The sequence below is a fragment of the Microtus oregoni genome, unplaced genomic scaffold (genome assembly GCF_018167655.1).
Source record: "Microtus oregoni isolate MIOR12 unplaced genomic scaffold, Mior012 000025F_ref0000491, whole genome shotgun sequence".
NCBI classification, from domain to species: Eukaryota; Metazoa; Chordata; class Mammalia; order Rodentia; family Cricetidae; genus Microtus; species Microtus oregoni.
The window spans coordinates 8539415-8555571 of NW_024543084.1; the positions used below are offsets into that span (position 1 = coordinate 8539415).

Genomic DNA, 16157 nt, shown 5'->3' on the forward strand with positions numbered 1-16157 from the left:
TTTTGTTGTGATAAAAAATACCCTGACAAACCGGACGGTGGTGGCACACAACGTTAATGTCAGCACTTGGGAGGTAGAGGCAGGCGGATCTCTGAGTTCGAGGCCAGCCTGGTCTACAGAGCAAGTGCCAAGATAGGCACCAAAGCTACAGAGAAACCCTGTCTTGATAAAACAATAAATAAATAAATAAATAAATAAAATAAGATAAAAAACCCTGACAAAAGCAACTCAAAGGAAAAATATTTTATTTTGACGCACATTGCTGTCCCTCATGGTAGAGAAACCACAGGGACAGGAGCTGAGGAGGTATCTGTCATCTCGCATCTGTAATCAAGGACAGCGAGCAATGGGTGCCTGCGTGACGGTGCTCATCTCACTTCTCCGTTTCTGCAGCACAGGTCCTGTCTTCACACATCGGCTAATGTAGTAGGGAGAATCCCGCAGGCATGTCTAGGGGCCCATCTCTCAGATGAGTCTGTCTCATCTGGCACGTGAAAACTGTGCATGGGCTCCTGTCATCTGTAGCCCATGTTTGCTTCCAGTCACTGACAGTTTTGAAAAAGCAGGCCCAGTATGCTGTTTGAACTTCATTGTGACTTTTTCAGTTCTCGGTGTTTCAACATCTAACGACGTGGTTTGGGATTTTCCTCTTTCCTTACCCCAAGGTTGTAACCCGACTGATTCACCTCTTGGGTGAGAAGATTTTAGGCAGCCTCCAGCAGGGCTCTGGGACAGGTGAGTCTCACCTCTTCCCACCCCAACGATGGCCCCACCCTTCCCCTGGCAGGGGTCGAGGAAAGAAGCAGAGAAGCCAGGGCAGACCTCTGGAGCATTGTGGGATACTGTGCTGCAGCTCTGAGTAAGGAGGGCTTAGACTAACTGTGACGGTGCCAGTTTGTTTTGCCAAGATATGTCTCAGCATGGGCAGCACAGAGGGAAACCCAACTATCTGTGAAAAGAAGTGAGATATATCTGCCATCTATTTTGTCAGCTGATAGGAAAGGAGAGAGAGGTGAAGCCTCTGGAAGAGTGGTATGGTTGGCGATTGTCGCTGTCTATCAAGTGCCAAATATAAAAAGATGGTGAAATAACTACGGTACCAGGAACTAGAACTCCACCCCACTGTGTCTGTTTCTTCTAAGAGGGCCCATCATCTGGGAGCCTCTGGTCCCAGATACTTGAGAACTCTGGCATTGCTCTTTGGCGCTTACTGTTCTGTGTGCACTGTGCCCATGGCGCTCTCCTGCCTCCACCTCCTCCTCCCCTGCCTAGGTCACCAGTCTACATTTTTGTTCAGACCTCTTGTCCTCTCAGCCCTCATCTTTGTTTCTTTTTCTACTAGTTCTCCCAGGCTAGCTCATTTGGGACCTGTCCCTGCATAGACATAGAATCTTTATACATGACTGAGACTGGTGTACAGTACTGAATGTGTGTTGGAAGGTCAAATTTGTGGGTAAGCATGCTGCTGCTTAGCTCTTTGCTCTCAGTATGCCTCATCATTTGGGTGACATCCCGATACTTTAGGGGTTTTGTTAAGCAAGCTGTCTGTGCTTGCAGGATGCACGCAGCAATGGGAAGCTGTGACCCTTCTCCAGGATCAGTTCTGAACTGTGTCAATCTTGAAGGCTCTGTTTCCTTATGAGATTACATTCTGAAGTTCTGAGTGGGCGTGGATTTTAGGAGACACCATACTATTCAACACACGCGATTTCTTTCTTACTTTGCTCTGCCTGTCTGACCATTATGTTTGAAATAAGTCTTTTAAAGGAAGACACAGTGAGGCCAAGTTTATTATCAACTCTTCTGGCAATCTTTACCTTTTAACTATTTAGGCCACTTACATCTAACATAACTGTTCTGTTAGGATTGATGTTTACTTTCTTATTTTTAAATTTTCTTCCAATATTCTTCTTCTTTTTGATTACGTAACCATTTTTCTGCATCCTATTTTTATTAATTCTGATTTCTACATTTTTTGTTGGATGGTTTCTATACAGAAATATTTTATGCTTATCCTAATCCATTAATAGCAATAATTTTTCATTTTAAGTGGAATGAGAGTGCTTTATCACCGTTTAGGTCACATTATTCTGTGACTTTCTCTTAATGTGTTTTGGGTTTTGTTGTTTGTTTTTTTAAGATTTTTTTAAAAAATTATATATTTATTATGTATACAGTATTCTGCTTGCATGTATGCCTGCAGGCCAGAAGAGGGCATCAGATCTCATTCTAAATGGTTGTGTACCACCATGTGGTTGCTGGAAATTGAACTCAGGACCTCTGGAAGAGCAGCCAATGCTCTTAACCTCTGAGCCGTCTCTCCAGCCCAATTTATTTATTTTTATGCATCTGGCTGTTTTGCCTGCTTATATCTGTACACTACATTCTTGCAGTGCCCTTGGAGGCCAGAAGAAGGTGTCAGATCCTCTAAAACTAGAATTACAAACAGTTGTAAGCCACCATATGAGTGCTGGTTATCAAACCTGGGTCATCTGGAATAGTAGTAGCCAGTACTCTTAACTAGTGAGCAATCTCACCTGCCCTTGAGATACGACTTAACCATTTTTTCTGCATGCCTTGAGAACCAAACATTTGCCTTGAAAAAAATCTGCAGTACAAAATCCAGAACTTTTTAAGTGCCATGTCAGCATTTAGAAGTTGTGAATTTTGGAGCATTTGCCACTTTCAGATGAGGAATGTTTAAACCAGTAGTCTGGGAATGTTCTAAAATCTGAAAAAGCCAGAACTCCAAAGCACTCTGGCCTCAGGAGTTGGAGATAAATGACACCTGCCCTGCCCTTAAATTGTTCTCATCTCACAGTTCAGAGATTTGAAAATCTTTGGATTTATGCCTTTGGGGTTAATTTTGCTTTAATCTATAGATTATATCTTTTAGCAAATTTGGGAAATTCTTAGCTTTTCTTTCTTCACATCTTCTTTCAACCTTGTATTCTTTCTTTTCTTCTGAAAACAAAATGTCACGAATATTGGGCCTTTTGTTATTGTTCCAGAGGTATCTGGGGCACTGGTCACTTTTTTATCTTTTTGTTGCTATGATGTTCAAATAGAATTGTTACTTTGGTCTGTCCTCAATATTACTTGCTCTTTCCTGTCACCTTCATTCTCCTACTTGGCCTATACAAAGTGGTTTAAAAATATTTTTTTTGTTGTTATTATTATTTTGAGACGGGAGCTTGCTGTGTATGCCAGGCTGGCCTCTGACTCATTATATAGCCCAGACTGACCTAGAATCTGCCATCCTCCTGCTCTGGTCTCCGTCCTAGTCTAGCGCCCTCTGCTTGGTGCACAGGTGTATGTCACTATCACTCTGGCCCCAGAGAACCTTTTATTTGTTTTTGTGTTCTGGCTCTTCTTTGTTTTGCTAAGGTCTAATGGTTTTTTTTTTTTCAGAAATGTTCATGATTTTGATTGTTGGCTATAACTGGTCATATTTTATTATTCCTGCAAATATTCTAACCTTTGTGCTGTTATTTTGTCTGTTGACTGACTTTTCTCACTCAGATTAAGATTCCTTGCTCTAGGAGTAGTGAATGCCTTTAATTCGAGGGTCCAGGTTGCAGAGAAAGGCGGATCTCTGAGTTTGATGCCAGCCTGTTTGGTCTACAGAGTGAGTTCCAGGACACCCAGGACTACACAGAGAAACCCTGTCTCGAAAAACAAACAAACAAAAATTCTTGGTTCTCAGTGTACCTGGTAATTTGGAGTATACTGAATTTTTTAAATATATAATATATTGAACAAAACAAGTATGTATTTTTGAATATTATATTCCCATTTAAATCTTCTGTGGCTGCCAAGGTGTTTGTATTCGTAGCTCAAGTTCTGCCCCAGTTTTCTGGACTGTGATTTGTCAAGGCCCTGGTAGTTTGGTCAGCCTGTGTTTCCGTGAGCCAGTACCATTGCTGGAGTGCTGTGCCGTCCTTTGTTCCCATCCTCTGTGGATTCTGATCTGACAAGCACAGGCATAGCTGAAGAGTGGCTTTCTCTGCTTCCTCCTCTGGCTGGGCAGATCTTCTGCTTGCTAGACAGAAAGTCTGTTTTTTGTTCATGCTGGTAAGGCTCCTTTGAAGCAGCCTCCTTGGAAAGGACTCTTTCAAGAAGAGCCAGCCGGGCAATGGTGGTGCATGTCTTTAATCCTAGCACTCCGGAGGCAGAGGCAGGTGGATCTTTATGAGTTCAAGGTCAGCCTGCTCTGCAAGAGTTAGTTCCAGAAGAGGCTCCAAAGCTACAGAGAAACCCTGTCTCGAAAAAAAAAAAAAAAAAAAAAAAAAAAAAAACCAAAAAACAAAAAAGGGGGGGGAACAGAAGTGGCCAAGGAAGGAGTTTCCTGGGTGGGGCCTCTGGGACAGACAGGTCCTCCTCAAGAGGGACCTATGCCCCTAGAACAGGAAGGCAGGGGAAGTGGATCAGGAGGATAAATAAAGAAGGCTTCCTTCCATAGGCCTGGGAGAGCAGGGGAAGGGGCAGGACGTGGATGTAACTAGGAAATGGCAGGAGACATCAGAGGAACCACGGGAGCCACACCCGCTTTGTTACCATCAGTTCACTTTGAGTGAGGGGCAGGGTACTGGAGAGTGTGGCACCAAAGAGGGCCCATTTTAGGCCTTGTGACCAAAGCCATAAGAGGCTATGTAGTAGAGGCCCAAAGCTACCTCTTGGGGCTGAGGCCTGCGAACAGGGAGTCGTATCAGGCACAAACACGGAGGGAGTTGAGCAGAGATCACCCGGTGCCCAGTCCACAGTAGTCTGGGTCATCTGAGCAGGCCATGTCAGTTTATTGTTTTTGTTTATTTAGAGATGCAGGTACTTTAGTTTTGGAAGGTTTGAGATGTTTATTTAATAAAAGAAATATTTTTATAAATTAACTATAGCTATTTCATTCAGTAACCTTTCTCACCATATAAATATGTGGAGTTTTTTGTTGTTATTTTATTTTTTGAGACAGGGTTTCTCTGTGTAGTCTTGGCCGTCCTGAAATTTGCTCTGTAGACTAGGCTAGCCTGGAACTCACAGAGGTCCGCCTACCTCTGCCTCCTGAGTGCTATTATTAAAGGTGTACCACCTAGCTTAAAGATGTGTTTTATTTTTTATTTATTTATTTTTTTAAATATTTATTTATTTATTATGTATACAATATTCTGTCTGTGTGTATCTCTGCAGGCCAGAAGAGGGCACCAGACCTCACTATAGATGGTTGTGAGCCACCATGTGGTTGCTGGGAATTGAACTCAGGACCTTTGGAAGGGCAGGCAATGCTCTTAACCACTGAGCCATCTCTCCAGCCCCCGTGTTTTATTTTTTGATAGCTAAGAGAGTCATTCATTTAGCTGTTTTCTCCATTATCAAACATCTCTCCCAACTCTATTATTTATTTATTTATTTGTTTATTTTGTTGTTGTTGTGTTTTTTGTTCTGTTTTGCTTTTTGAGACAGGATATTATTCTTTATCTGACTGGCCTGGAGTTTACTATATAGACCAGGCTGGCCTCAAACCCACAGAGATCCTCCTGTTTCTGCCTCCCAAGTGCTATAATTAAAGGTGTGCGCCACTATCTCTGGCCTTCCCAACTATTTTAAACAATACAGCAGTAAAATCTTTGTGTGTGTGTGTGTGTGTATGACATATATATGTGAGGTATGTGTGTGTGGTACACATATAGTAATTATGAAGCCATGAATGAGTTAAGTGTGTGGTATATACATGGTGTCTGAGAGGTATGTATGCAAGCTGTAGTGTGTGTGGTATATATATGATGTGTGTGAGATATCTGTGAATTGTATGCATGGTGTATATGTGATTTATGTATAATGTAGGAGGATATATGTATAATATCTGTTGTATGTGTAGGTGAGATGCATGTGTCCTCCTAAGATTGCAGACTTGTGTCCGCTTGTCACAGCCTGAGTGTGCTCTTAGGTCTGCTTGAAATGGCAAACCCTTCCTAAACTCTGTCTCTTATATTCTGCACCTGTGTCATCTGGAAACAGGGGTCTTTCCTGGCTCTGTGCCTACCAGTCACTAAATGGGGCTCCACCTGTACCTCTGCACCGGACTTCTAAGGCAGTCTGTGTGCGACACATGTCCAGGCAATTGGGACTATGTATCTGATGGTTTCCGGAAGCTCCTAGGGTGAGGAGCAGAGAAGATGCCAGGCATTTGGGAACCACCCTTAAGGGAGACAGGTGGCCCAGGCCTGAAGATAGGTCTGTCTGTGTCAGTGTAAAAAAGGTCAGGGGTGGGAGGGACATTGTAGAGGAGGGTGGGCTACCAGTGGCCAGGCAGCCCATAGCACAACGGTGCCACAGGAAACCTGATCAAGTGGGGGCCTGCCTGTCAGCTGTCATGAGATGTGCTTAGCCACCTTTGTGGACACAGGAGGGACTCACTCAAGGGAACTTTGTACTGGAGGAGAACTTGTACCAGGATCTTCTGCTACAGGATAGCAAACAAAAACGTCTTTGGTCTTGCACTTGTGTAGTTGAGTGGCCCTTAGCCCCTGCAGCTGAGTAGGACCCTGGGAGGAGGTTCAGGCTCTTTGTGTCTGGGTGAGGCACCGTGGGACCTTTGGATATCCTGGTCTTAGGAAATCTCTGCTTGCTTCGATTTCTCCTTCAGGGGTCACTTCTGGTGTCTCCCTAGGATGCTCCTGCCCCTGCCCCAGAATGACCTTCCTCATTTATTCTCTGCTTCCTTTAGTTTTTGAAAATCCATGTGGCTAAGAGATGATAAAGGTGTGTTTGTTGCTCTTCTAAGTTTCCAGTTTCCCAAGTGATTAAAATACAAAAGCTATAGAGCGCGAGTCCTTCCAGGCATGTATGTACCCCATCAAGAGAGGCAGAGCTGAGGCCAGCCCAGGCTACATAGTGAGACCATTGGGGCGGGGGCTCTCATCTGACAAAATGTTTTCCAAATTTTCTTGCTCCTTGAATTCCTAAGCTCTGGAGGGTCAAGATAATTTATGCAGGGCCAAAACTTAGGACACATTAGATTTGGTATTGATCCAAGGGCCTGCTTTAGTCATTGCAAGAGTGAAAGTAGACTCTGATCCTTCTTGGTGGCGCCCTGTGTCATCTGGGACTTTGGAAATTGGTGGCCTAACGTTCCAAGTTGATTCCTGGTTCTGTGCTTACAGGTCACCAGCTTGGGCTTTACACAGAAAACAACAAATGGGACTTGGGGAACCCACCTGGCAATTTGTCCACGGTAGCAGCAATGCCTGTGTCTGAAGATGTGCCCCTAACTGCATTTGCCCTGGAACTTCAGCATGCCCTCAGTGCCATTGGTAAGCTACATAGAGGTCCTGAAGGTAAAAATTATCGGTTCCTCAGGAGCTGTGGACTGCCCTCTACACTCTGGGTGGACTCGATCTAGGGGAGGCTCTACTCTAAGGGAACCTTCCACATTAAGGGAATTCCAGGCTCTGAGATCTTCATGGGCACAGAGAATGTAATAGTATTATGATGTGTTAGAAACCCTGAGATGCAGGGCCCCAGAAACATTAGGAGACTCCTTTGTATAGGCATCCCCCATCACAGGACCCTCGTTTTGGGTTCTGAGGCTGCTAGACGTATATGCCAGCACCCTGCTTGCTGGAGTGGGTGTTGGAATAGATGTCCGGGGAACTTGCTGACCTGATGGAAAACGGAAAAATGCTTGGATGGGATCAGGTAGCTTTGGTAGGTAGGGGTTGGTTAGAAGAGACCACTCTTGGGTCAACAGCTAGAGTATATTAGTTGTAGAATGAAACCCAGAGCTGATCGTCCATCAGGAAGAAGCTGTTAAGTTTTAGAGCCTCGGCTTGGCAAGCTGGCTCAGCAGTTAAAGATGTTTTCCACCAAGCCTGACAACTTAAGTTTGATCCCCGGTACCTCCATGGTGGAAGGGGAGAACCAGCTCCCACAAGTTGTCCTCTGACCTCTACAGTCATGTGCATCCACTCCTCCACAAGTGCAGATCAACCAATAAATATATGCTCAAAATTTTGGAATCTAAGAATAAGAAATTAAAACTCAGGAGAGTTCTTGAGAATTTCCAAGTTTGTAGGGTATTCTGTTTTTCTTAACATTAAAAAAAAACTTTTATTGATTTTTTTGTGGATTTCACGTCTTGCAATCCAGTCCTTAGCTTCCTGTCCCCTTGCATCTGCCCTCTGTCCTTGCAAACTGCCCCCTCCCGAATCAAAACTAAATTTAAAAGAAAAAATGAAAGCCAAACAAAATAAACAAAAACAAACAAGGAGAAGAAGGAGGAAGAAAGAGGGGGAGGAAGAAGAAGGAAGAAGGAATAATAATGATGATGATAATAATCTTGCTGTGGAAGCTGCAGTGTGGCCCGTTGAGCACAGTTCACTCTTTAGTCCATTCACCTTTATTTGCAAGTGTTCATTGCCACAGGTCACTCTCCAGCTTGAGGCCTCTTTTTTTCTTTAATGATTTTTTAAAAAGATTTATTTATTTATTATGTGTACAGTGTTCTGCCTGCATGTATGCCTGCAGGCCAGAAGAGGGCACCAGATCTTATTATAGATGGTTGTGAGTCACCATGTGGTTGCTGGGAATTGAACTCAGGACCTTTGGAAGAGCAGGCAATGCTCTTAACCACTGAGCCATTTCTCCAGCCTTCTTTAATGACTTCTTAAAATTTGTTTCACATTCCAACCACAATTCTCCCTCTCCCCTTTCCAGCCCCCAACCTCTACCCCACAGTATACCCCATCCACTCCTCCCAAGGGTAAGGGCTCCCATAGGGAGTCAACAAAGCCTGGCCCATTAAGTTGATGCAGGACCAAAGTCCCCACCCCCAATGCATTAAGACTGAGTATTGCATCCCACCATAGGGATTGGGCTCCGACAAGCTAGCTTATGCACCAGGGATAGATCATGGTCCTTCTGCCAGGGGCTCCTCAGATAGACCTAGACAACTGTCACCCATGTGCAGAGGGTCAAGGCCTCTTTTCTTAACATTTTATTTACAAGTGTTCATGTAATTTTGAAGTGAGATATGATTATATATACTCATGGTATGTTATAGTAAAAGTTTCAGGAATGTCTCTGTAAAGTGAATGCAGTCCCTATGTCCAGTGATCATAAACAAGATACTATTGGGATATCTATTTCAGTACAGCACAAACATATCCTCTACCCTGCGGATACTTAAATGATATAGAACAGTGGTTCTCAACCTGTGGGTCGCACATCAGATAACTTGTATATCTGATATTTACATTACAGTTCATAACTAGCAAAATTACAGTTATGAAGTAGCGATGAAATAATTTTATGGTTGGGGGGTCACCACAGCATGAAGCACTGTATTAAAGGGTCGAAGCATTAGGAAGATTGAGAACCACTGATATAAAACATTAAATAATGCAAACCAAAGATCTGTAAAATTGAAAGATACCACAGTATCTATTATTTATAAATTATTCTTAAAAGCTTAATGTTGTGATGTATATAGTTTAAAAATTATTGGGTTTATTGCTGTTGTTGTTGGTTTTTTTTTGTTGTTGTTTTTGTTTTTGTTTTTTTTTTTTTTTTTTTTTTTTAGACCGAGTCTCACGCACTGTGTAGCCCTGGCTGTTCTGGATTTCTCTATGTAGACCAGGCTGGTCTTGAACTCACAGAGATCAGCCTGCTTCTGCTTCCAGACTGCTGGGGTTAAAGATGTGTGCCACCATCCTTGGCTTGTTTGATAGTCTTCGTCTTTGTTTTGCAGTCCATATTGTAGGTGTATAGAAAGTTCCGTTCATTTTCGGTGACATTGGTCAGATTGTTTAGACTGCATCCAGTACACTGTCAAGTTGCTCTGTGGAGAAAACTTTTTTATTTCAAGATAATTATGGAATCACAGGAAATGGTGAAGTAAGAAAAGGCCCCCTAACCCTTTCCATTGTCTCGTATGATAACACCACATAGGATGCTAAGACTACTCAAAGGCCAGCTCCAGACTCGTTAGCTGTTCTTGTGTTTGTATACCTGCATATATAGGTATGTGAATGCACATTGTACCTCCTTTGACATGGGCATCAGGCCCATACCAACACTGCAAAATCCTCATTGCCATAGAAACCCTTCTAGCTTCCATTTTAAAGCTGCCACAATGTATCAACACCCTTCTCACTGACATCCAAACAATTCTCCTTAATCTCTGATTCTTGTCGTTCTGAGAAATTTATAAACATAAAATCATAGCATGTGCCCACATGAGATTTTCTTTCTTTTTTTAAATATGAAACCCTTCACAAATTGGAATATCTTCCTTTTTCAGATGCCATGCTAATCTTTGTATTATTTTTATTCATTTTTTAGTATATATGCTGCCAAAGCAAACATGGCTTGCTTTCTTATTGCTACAGCACATTCACACCACCCAAGACATGTTTCAGTTTCTTTAGCCACGCGTTATTGAAGGGTGTCTGGATAGTTTCCAGCTTGGGAATGTTGTGAATTAAACTGTTGTGACCGTTTGTGTAATGGATGGAATTTTTTCATTTCTCTGGCGTCTGAGTGTGTCAGTGTAATAGTAACTGCCAGGCTTTCTCCACAGTATCTATATTATTGTATTCCCAGCAGCAGTTTCTTCACAGCCTTGTCAATATTCTGTGTCATCACTATTTTAATAGGGACATAGTGATAGCATGCCTTAATTTTATTTTTTCATTTATTTACTTGGCTGGTCTGAAGCTCTTTAATTTCTTCAACTCTTGGGTTTTTTTTTTTTTTTTGTCGTTCATTTATAGCTTTTTTTTTTTTTTTTTTTTTTTTTGAAACAGGGTCTTACTTTGTAGCCTTTGCTGGCCAAGAATTTACTATGTAGACCAGGCTGACCTTGAACTCACAGAGCTCCACAGCCTTTGCCTCCTGAGTGCTGGGGTTAAAGGAATGTGCCACCATGCCTGGTCCATACGCACTAATTTTAATTTGCTTGTCTCTGTCGGCTTATGGCACTAAACATTTTGTGTACAGATTCGCTCTCTGTATGTATTCTCTTGATGAAATGTCTGTTCATATATTCTTCTTCCTTGCTTTTTTCTTTCTGCTTTTGTATGTGTTATTGACTGCTGGGGTCACGCATGCTAAACAAGCATTACACTTTCAACTGCACCCCGGTTTCCTCTTCTCCTTCTCTAATTGGCCTTTAGTTTTCTTACTGTGGAGGCTAGTGGGGAAGCGGATTCACTTTTAAAGATGATACACACCTATAATCCCAGCTCTTGGGAGGCAGAGGCAGGAAGATGGCTGCAAATTTAAGCCAGCCTGATCTTCATAGTAAGTACTAAGCCAGTCACCTCTACATAGAAAGACCTTGACGCCATAAATAAACAAAGAAAGAAAGAAACAGACCTTTGGTTTGTGAAGAGTTGTAGGAGTGAAGCAAACTTGGGTAGATGTGTGGATTTCACATGCATCCCTGCTCCCTCACCATGCACAGCTATCCCTGCTATCAGCATTCCTTATCAGAGTGGAGCTTGTGCCTCTTCACCATTCATTGCCCAGGGTTCAGAGCGGGGCGGGCATGTGGGGTGTGTGTGTGTGTGTGTGTGTGTGTGTGTGTGTGTGTGTGTTCACTACTCCAGTATCACTCAAGGTGGTTTCAATCAGTTGTCCTAAGGGTCCTCTGCTCTGCCTACTCATCCCTTCCAAACAGACGTGGAAACCACTAATCTCTTTGTTGTTTCCCTTATGGTATGTGATGCAGGATCTTTTTTCATGTGCTGTGTTCATCTGTGCATCACTGATTCAGCTAGGCTAGCCAGCTGGCAAGCTCCAGGAGTCTCCTGTTTCTGTCCTGCCAGTGCTAGGGATCTGAATGCAGGTCCTTGGGCTTGCATGGCAAGTACTTGGCAAACTCAACCATCTCTCCAGGCTCCCTGGTTGTTTTCATATTGTTGAAATTTAAGAGTCTATTATATCTATTTTAGATAAGTTTTCCATAGGACATTTCTTTTGTGACTATTTTTTTTTTCCTGGTCAGTGACTTGTCATTTCATTCACTGAACAGTGCCTGTTACAGAGTAGGGATTTTTATATATTGCAAGGAAACCTTACTGGCTATTTATTTCATGAATCATGTCTTTGGGTGGCCTTCACCAAACAGTGCTCTGCTTATCAGCTGGTCTGAATCTGGTCAGAGAGAATAATTACACGCAAGATGCACACATGTATGTTACACTGCTCCTGGGGAAACATTGTAGCAAGCTCTCTTGCCAGACTATCTTTGAATTGCCAACTCCCAAATAACAACAGGAAGACTTCCTATCAATTATGAAAGGTTGGGCATTAGCTTAGGCTTGTCTCAACTAAATGTTAAAACTTAATCCATTTATATTAATCTAGGTCTGCCATGTGACATTACCTCTCTTCCATCGTGCACCTCCTGTTTCCTATCCATATCTCCCTGGCGACTCCTCCTTTCTTCTCAGAGTTCTTTCTCTTCCTGGAAATCCCACCTATACCTCCTGCCTAGCTATCGACCACTCAACTTCTTATTACACCAATCACAGCAGCGCATCTTCACACAGTGTGCAAATGTTCCGCAACAAAACATGAGCAAGTAGCTTGCTACTCGACCCTGATAGGGAACCAATAAAAAACTAAAGTACGGATACCACCAAAGTCTAACTCGGTGAACCAGTAAGTTTTATTCAGTTTCTTTAGGGAATCTGGATGAAGGGTTAATTACAGGAGCAGAAATGACTGAGAGAAAACGGCATCACCAAAAGCCCACCCCAGCCTGGGTGACAACCATGAAAGCTGAAAACCTAGAGCTCCCTACGTAACCATAGGCAGCTTAGCACCTTGAAGAGTGTCCTCCTCAGGTAGCTTCTTTCAGGTACTTGGCTGATCTGCCTCTTGTAGGCCATTCAGCTGGTCTGAGACAGTGTCTCTCAGCAGTTCCCTTGGGGAGGGAAGAGCCTACTGAATCTGGTTAGTTTCGGTGACTTCCTAGATTTATGTGAGTTGTTTACTTCCTTAGCTTATAGAACTTGCCTCAAGGATGGAATCCTGCCTCTTCCCTTATAACATCCCACTGTTTCTCCCCCTTTTAATATCCTGTGTGTGAGGAGGTATTTTTTTTTCCCATGAGACAGGGTTTTCCTGTAGCTTTGGAGCCTGTCCTGGCACTCGCTCTATAGACCACGCTAGCTTTGAACTCACAGAGATCTGCCTGTCTCTGTTTCCTGAGTGCTGGGATTAAAGGCGTGTGCCACCACCGCTAAGATGGGAGGTTTTATCTAGGAGGAAATTGCTGCACAACCAGAGCAAGTTTCTTTGAGTGGGCAGCAAGGAACAACAGGTGCAGTGGTTCATTCTCAGCTGGTCTCCAGGGCTCAGGAACCGGGAAAGCAGCCTGCCTTGGGCATATACCCAAGGGACAGGACTTGCTGGGTCAAAATGTTGGAGAATATCCCGTGTCTAAGAGCAGGAGCCGAGCCCAGCTCTCTTGACCTGCCCCTTCCTATCTCAGGAACCAGCACACCCCATGGTAATTCTTGAGAACTACAAGTAAGAAAGGGGAGAACTGTCCTGTCAGTTGAACCAGAACCCTCATTTAGGAAAGCCACATTGTGCCTACCTTTGCCTTGAGTCAGGTGGCTGCCTTTGACCGTTCCTTTCATTTCCAAGGGTGTTATTGCTTGTAAAGAATCCAGGCAGAGAAGTTTTCTTTTGTCGTGGAAGGTGTTCCCCTCTCCTCTAGCTTCTCTGGATCTAGGAACCTAGAAGCGAAGCTGTCAGACAGCCTGGTGCAGTGCTATCCAAGCCTGGGATAGCAACCTGGCTGGATGCGGCCTTTAGGCTACACCCCTCAAAGTAGAGACAGGTAGTTCTGGTGAGCCTCCTGACTTTTGGGATACCTGCTTCCAATGAGGCCAGAGGCTCCCCTCAACTAGGTTGGCCTACCTTGTGCACTGCAGGAGGAAGCATCCTGCCTCCCTCCACAGAACCCAGAGCCTTTGGCAGAGACATGATCAGCGTTGTCTAAGGGAAAATGCTGGAAGTCTCGACTGTGAGAGCCTAGAATACAATCTCTAGGGAGCTCTATGCTTCTTTTCTAGCTCCCAAATCTAGTAAGGGCGCTTAGAGAAGTACCCTGAGGGTGAGTGCATCTAGCCTGGGGTCAGACCAGCACCTTGATGTTTTATGTAGCGAGAATCCATCTATCTTATGCAGGAAGGCCTCTTAACAGGAGGAGGTAGAGATGGTGGTGCCCCATACTACTGTCCAGGCTGAGGAAACACTGGCCTCAAAGCGCATATAGGACCTGCTGCCCTTGCTTTTCACCTCCGTACTGGGACAGATTTGCCTGCTTAAAAAGTTTCCACTGGCTTTGTTGTTGTTGTTGTTGTTTAATTTTTTTGAGACAAGGCTGACCTGGAACTCACTGTATAGACCAGGCTGGCCTGGAACTCCCTGAGATCCCCTTCGCTCTGCAGGCAGGTGCCACCATGCCTGGCTCCGTTTGCATAATTTAACGAGACTTGTGATAAGCACACTGCGGCTGCCTTCCCAACTGTAAAGATGCCCTTATTCTGTGCACCTCTCGGAGACTACTGCTAATTAAAATATGGCACTGTTGGCAGACGCAGTGGTGTTCGCTTGTAGGCCTAGCTACCTGAAATGCAGAGCTGGGGCAATTGCTTGAATTTAGGAGTTCAAGACGCTGGAGCCTAAGACCCTGGTGTGTGTGTGTTGGGGGGAGTGTCTTATGAATTAGCTAATTAGTCTTTTTGTTCATTTGCTTGTATTTTTTTGGGACAGAGTTTCTCTGGGTAGCTCTGGCTGTCCTGAAATTCACTCTGTTGACCAGGCTGGCCATAAACTCAGAGATGGCCTGCCTCTGCCTCCCGAGTGCTGGGATAAAAGGGGTGCACCACCATCACCCAGCCTTAATTAGCTCTTAATTATACACTCTTGGATGAGCTTGTTGAGAATGGTTTTTGTTTTGTTTTGTTTTTTGAGACAATGTCTAACTGCATAGCTCTAGCCTAGACTAACTGAAAGCATGTAGACCGGGCTAGCCTTGAACTCACAGAGATCCACCTGCCTCTGCTTTCTAAGTGCTGGGATTAAAGACTGAGTTACAACAGCTGGCTTGTTAAAATTGATTTCAAGGGCTGGAGAGATGGCTCAGTGGTTAAGATCACTGGCTGTTCTTCCAGAGGACCCAGGTTCAATTCCCAGTCAACCTCATGGCAGCTCACAACTGTCTGTAAGTCCAGTTCTAGTGGATCCGACACCCTCACACAGTCATATATCCAGGCTATGCAGGCTACACCACTATTAAAGAAGAATGATTTGGGTCTCCTTGTATATTATCATTGGCTTTCCCACTGCTGGGCTCTTTTCTACCCATAGCCAGTGTACTCTTGAGGCAGCTTCCGAGAGTGACCGGTGCTCTCCACTCTGCATCGCCTCTGAGCCACCTCTGACCTTCCTTGGCTGATCTGAGAGGCATGGATGGGAAAGCTTGGCATCTGTGTGTGAATGAACTAGATTTGGATCCAGGCCACTGTAGATGTTTCTTTGGGAAGTTACAGGATTTCAAGTTTTACTGCTGCGTGCTGTCCAAGCCCTAGCTTGTGTCCACACACGGGATGGCAGGATTGCAAACACTTGGTTCAGATGTCAACAGGAGACCCAGATTTGAAGAGGCAGCTTAAAAACTTGCCGCATCCCCATTGCCAGCAGTCCCTCCCAGAGAGCTGACCTCCGGACAAGGTGTAAGCACGCTTGTCCTTTGCTTGTCCTTAGAGGCGGCTGCTGGGACAGACTTCTGAAATGGGTGGTTGTTCTCAGGTCCTGTCCTGCTGCTGACCAGTGACAACATCAAACAACGCCTTGGTTCTGCTGCTCTAGACAGGTGCGCATAAGGTGACCCCCTTATGGTCCCATGTAGAGAAATTTAGTCAGCCTGAACTTCCTTCTTAGCTGCCCTGGCGTAGTCTTGAGATGGACCTCATTAACCCTGTGCCTTGGTGTCTGCACATTCTAGTATGTTCCTTGTCCAGCTATACCCGCTAGTCTTTATATGTGCTTGGGTACCATCAGAGGTCCCAGGAGACAACCAGGTCCTGCTTATCATACAGGCAGCTCTGCATCTCACCTTCTCTTAAGCCCCCAATTTCTAGGCA

At 44.2% G+C, this 16157-nt stretch overlaps 1 protein-coding gene across 3 annotated transcripts in view; it reads left to right on the plus strand.

The window, feature by feature from the left end:
• Pnpla7 (patatin like phospholipase domain containing 7) overlaps positions 1 to 16157 on the plus strand; it is a 73095-nt gene that overhangs the window by 43094 nt on the left and 13844 nt on the right. For all 3 annotated transcript variants that reach the window (XM_041674414.1, XM_041674416.1, XM_041674415.1), the window contains 3 exons: positions 666 to 735; positions 7155 to 7304; positions 15823 to 15886. In XM_041674414.1, the coding sequence (XP_041530348.1) occupies positions 666 to 735; positions 7155 to 7304; positions 15823 to 15886 (284 nt within the window). The remainder of the gene's footprint in view (positions 1 to 665; positions 736 to 7154; positions 7305 to 15822; positions 15887 to 16157) is intronic.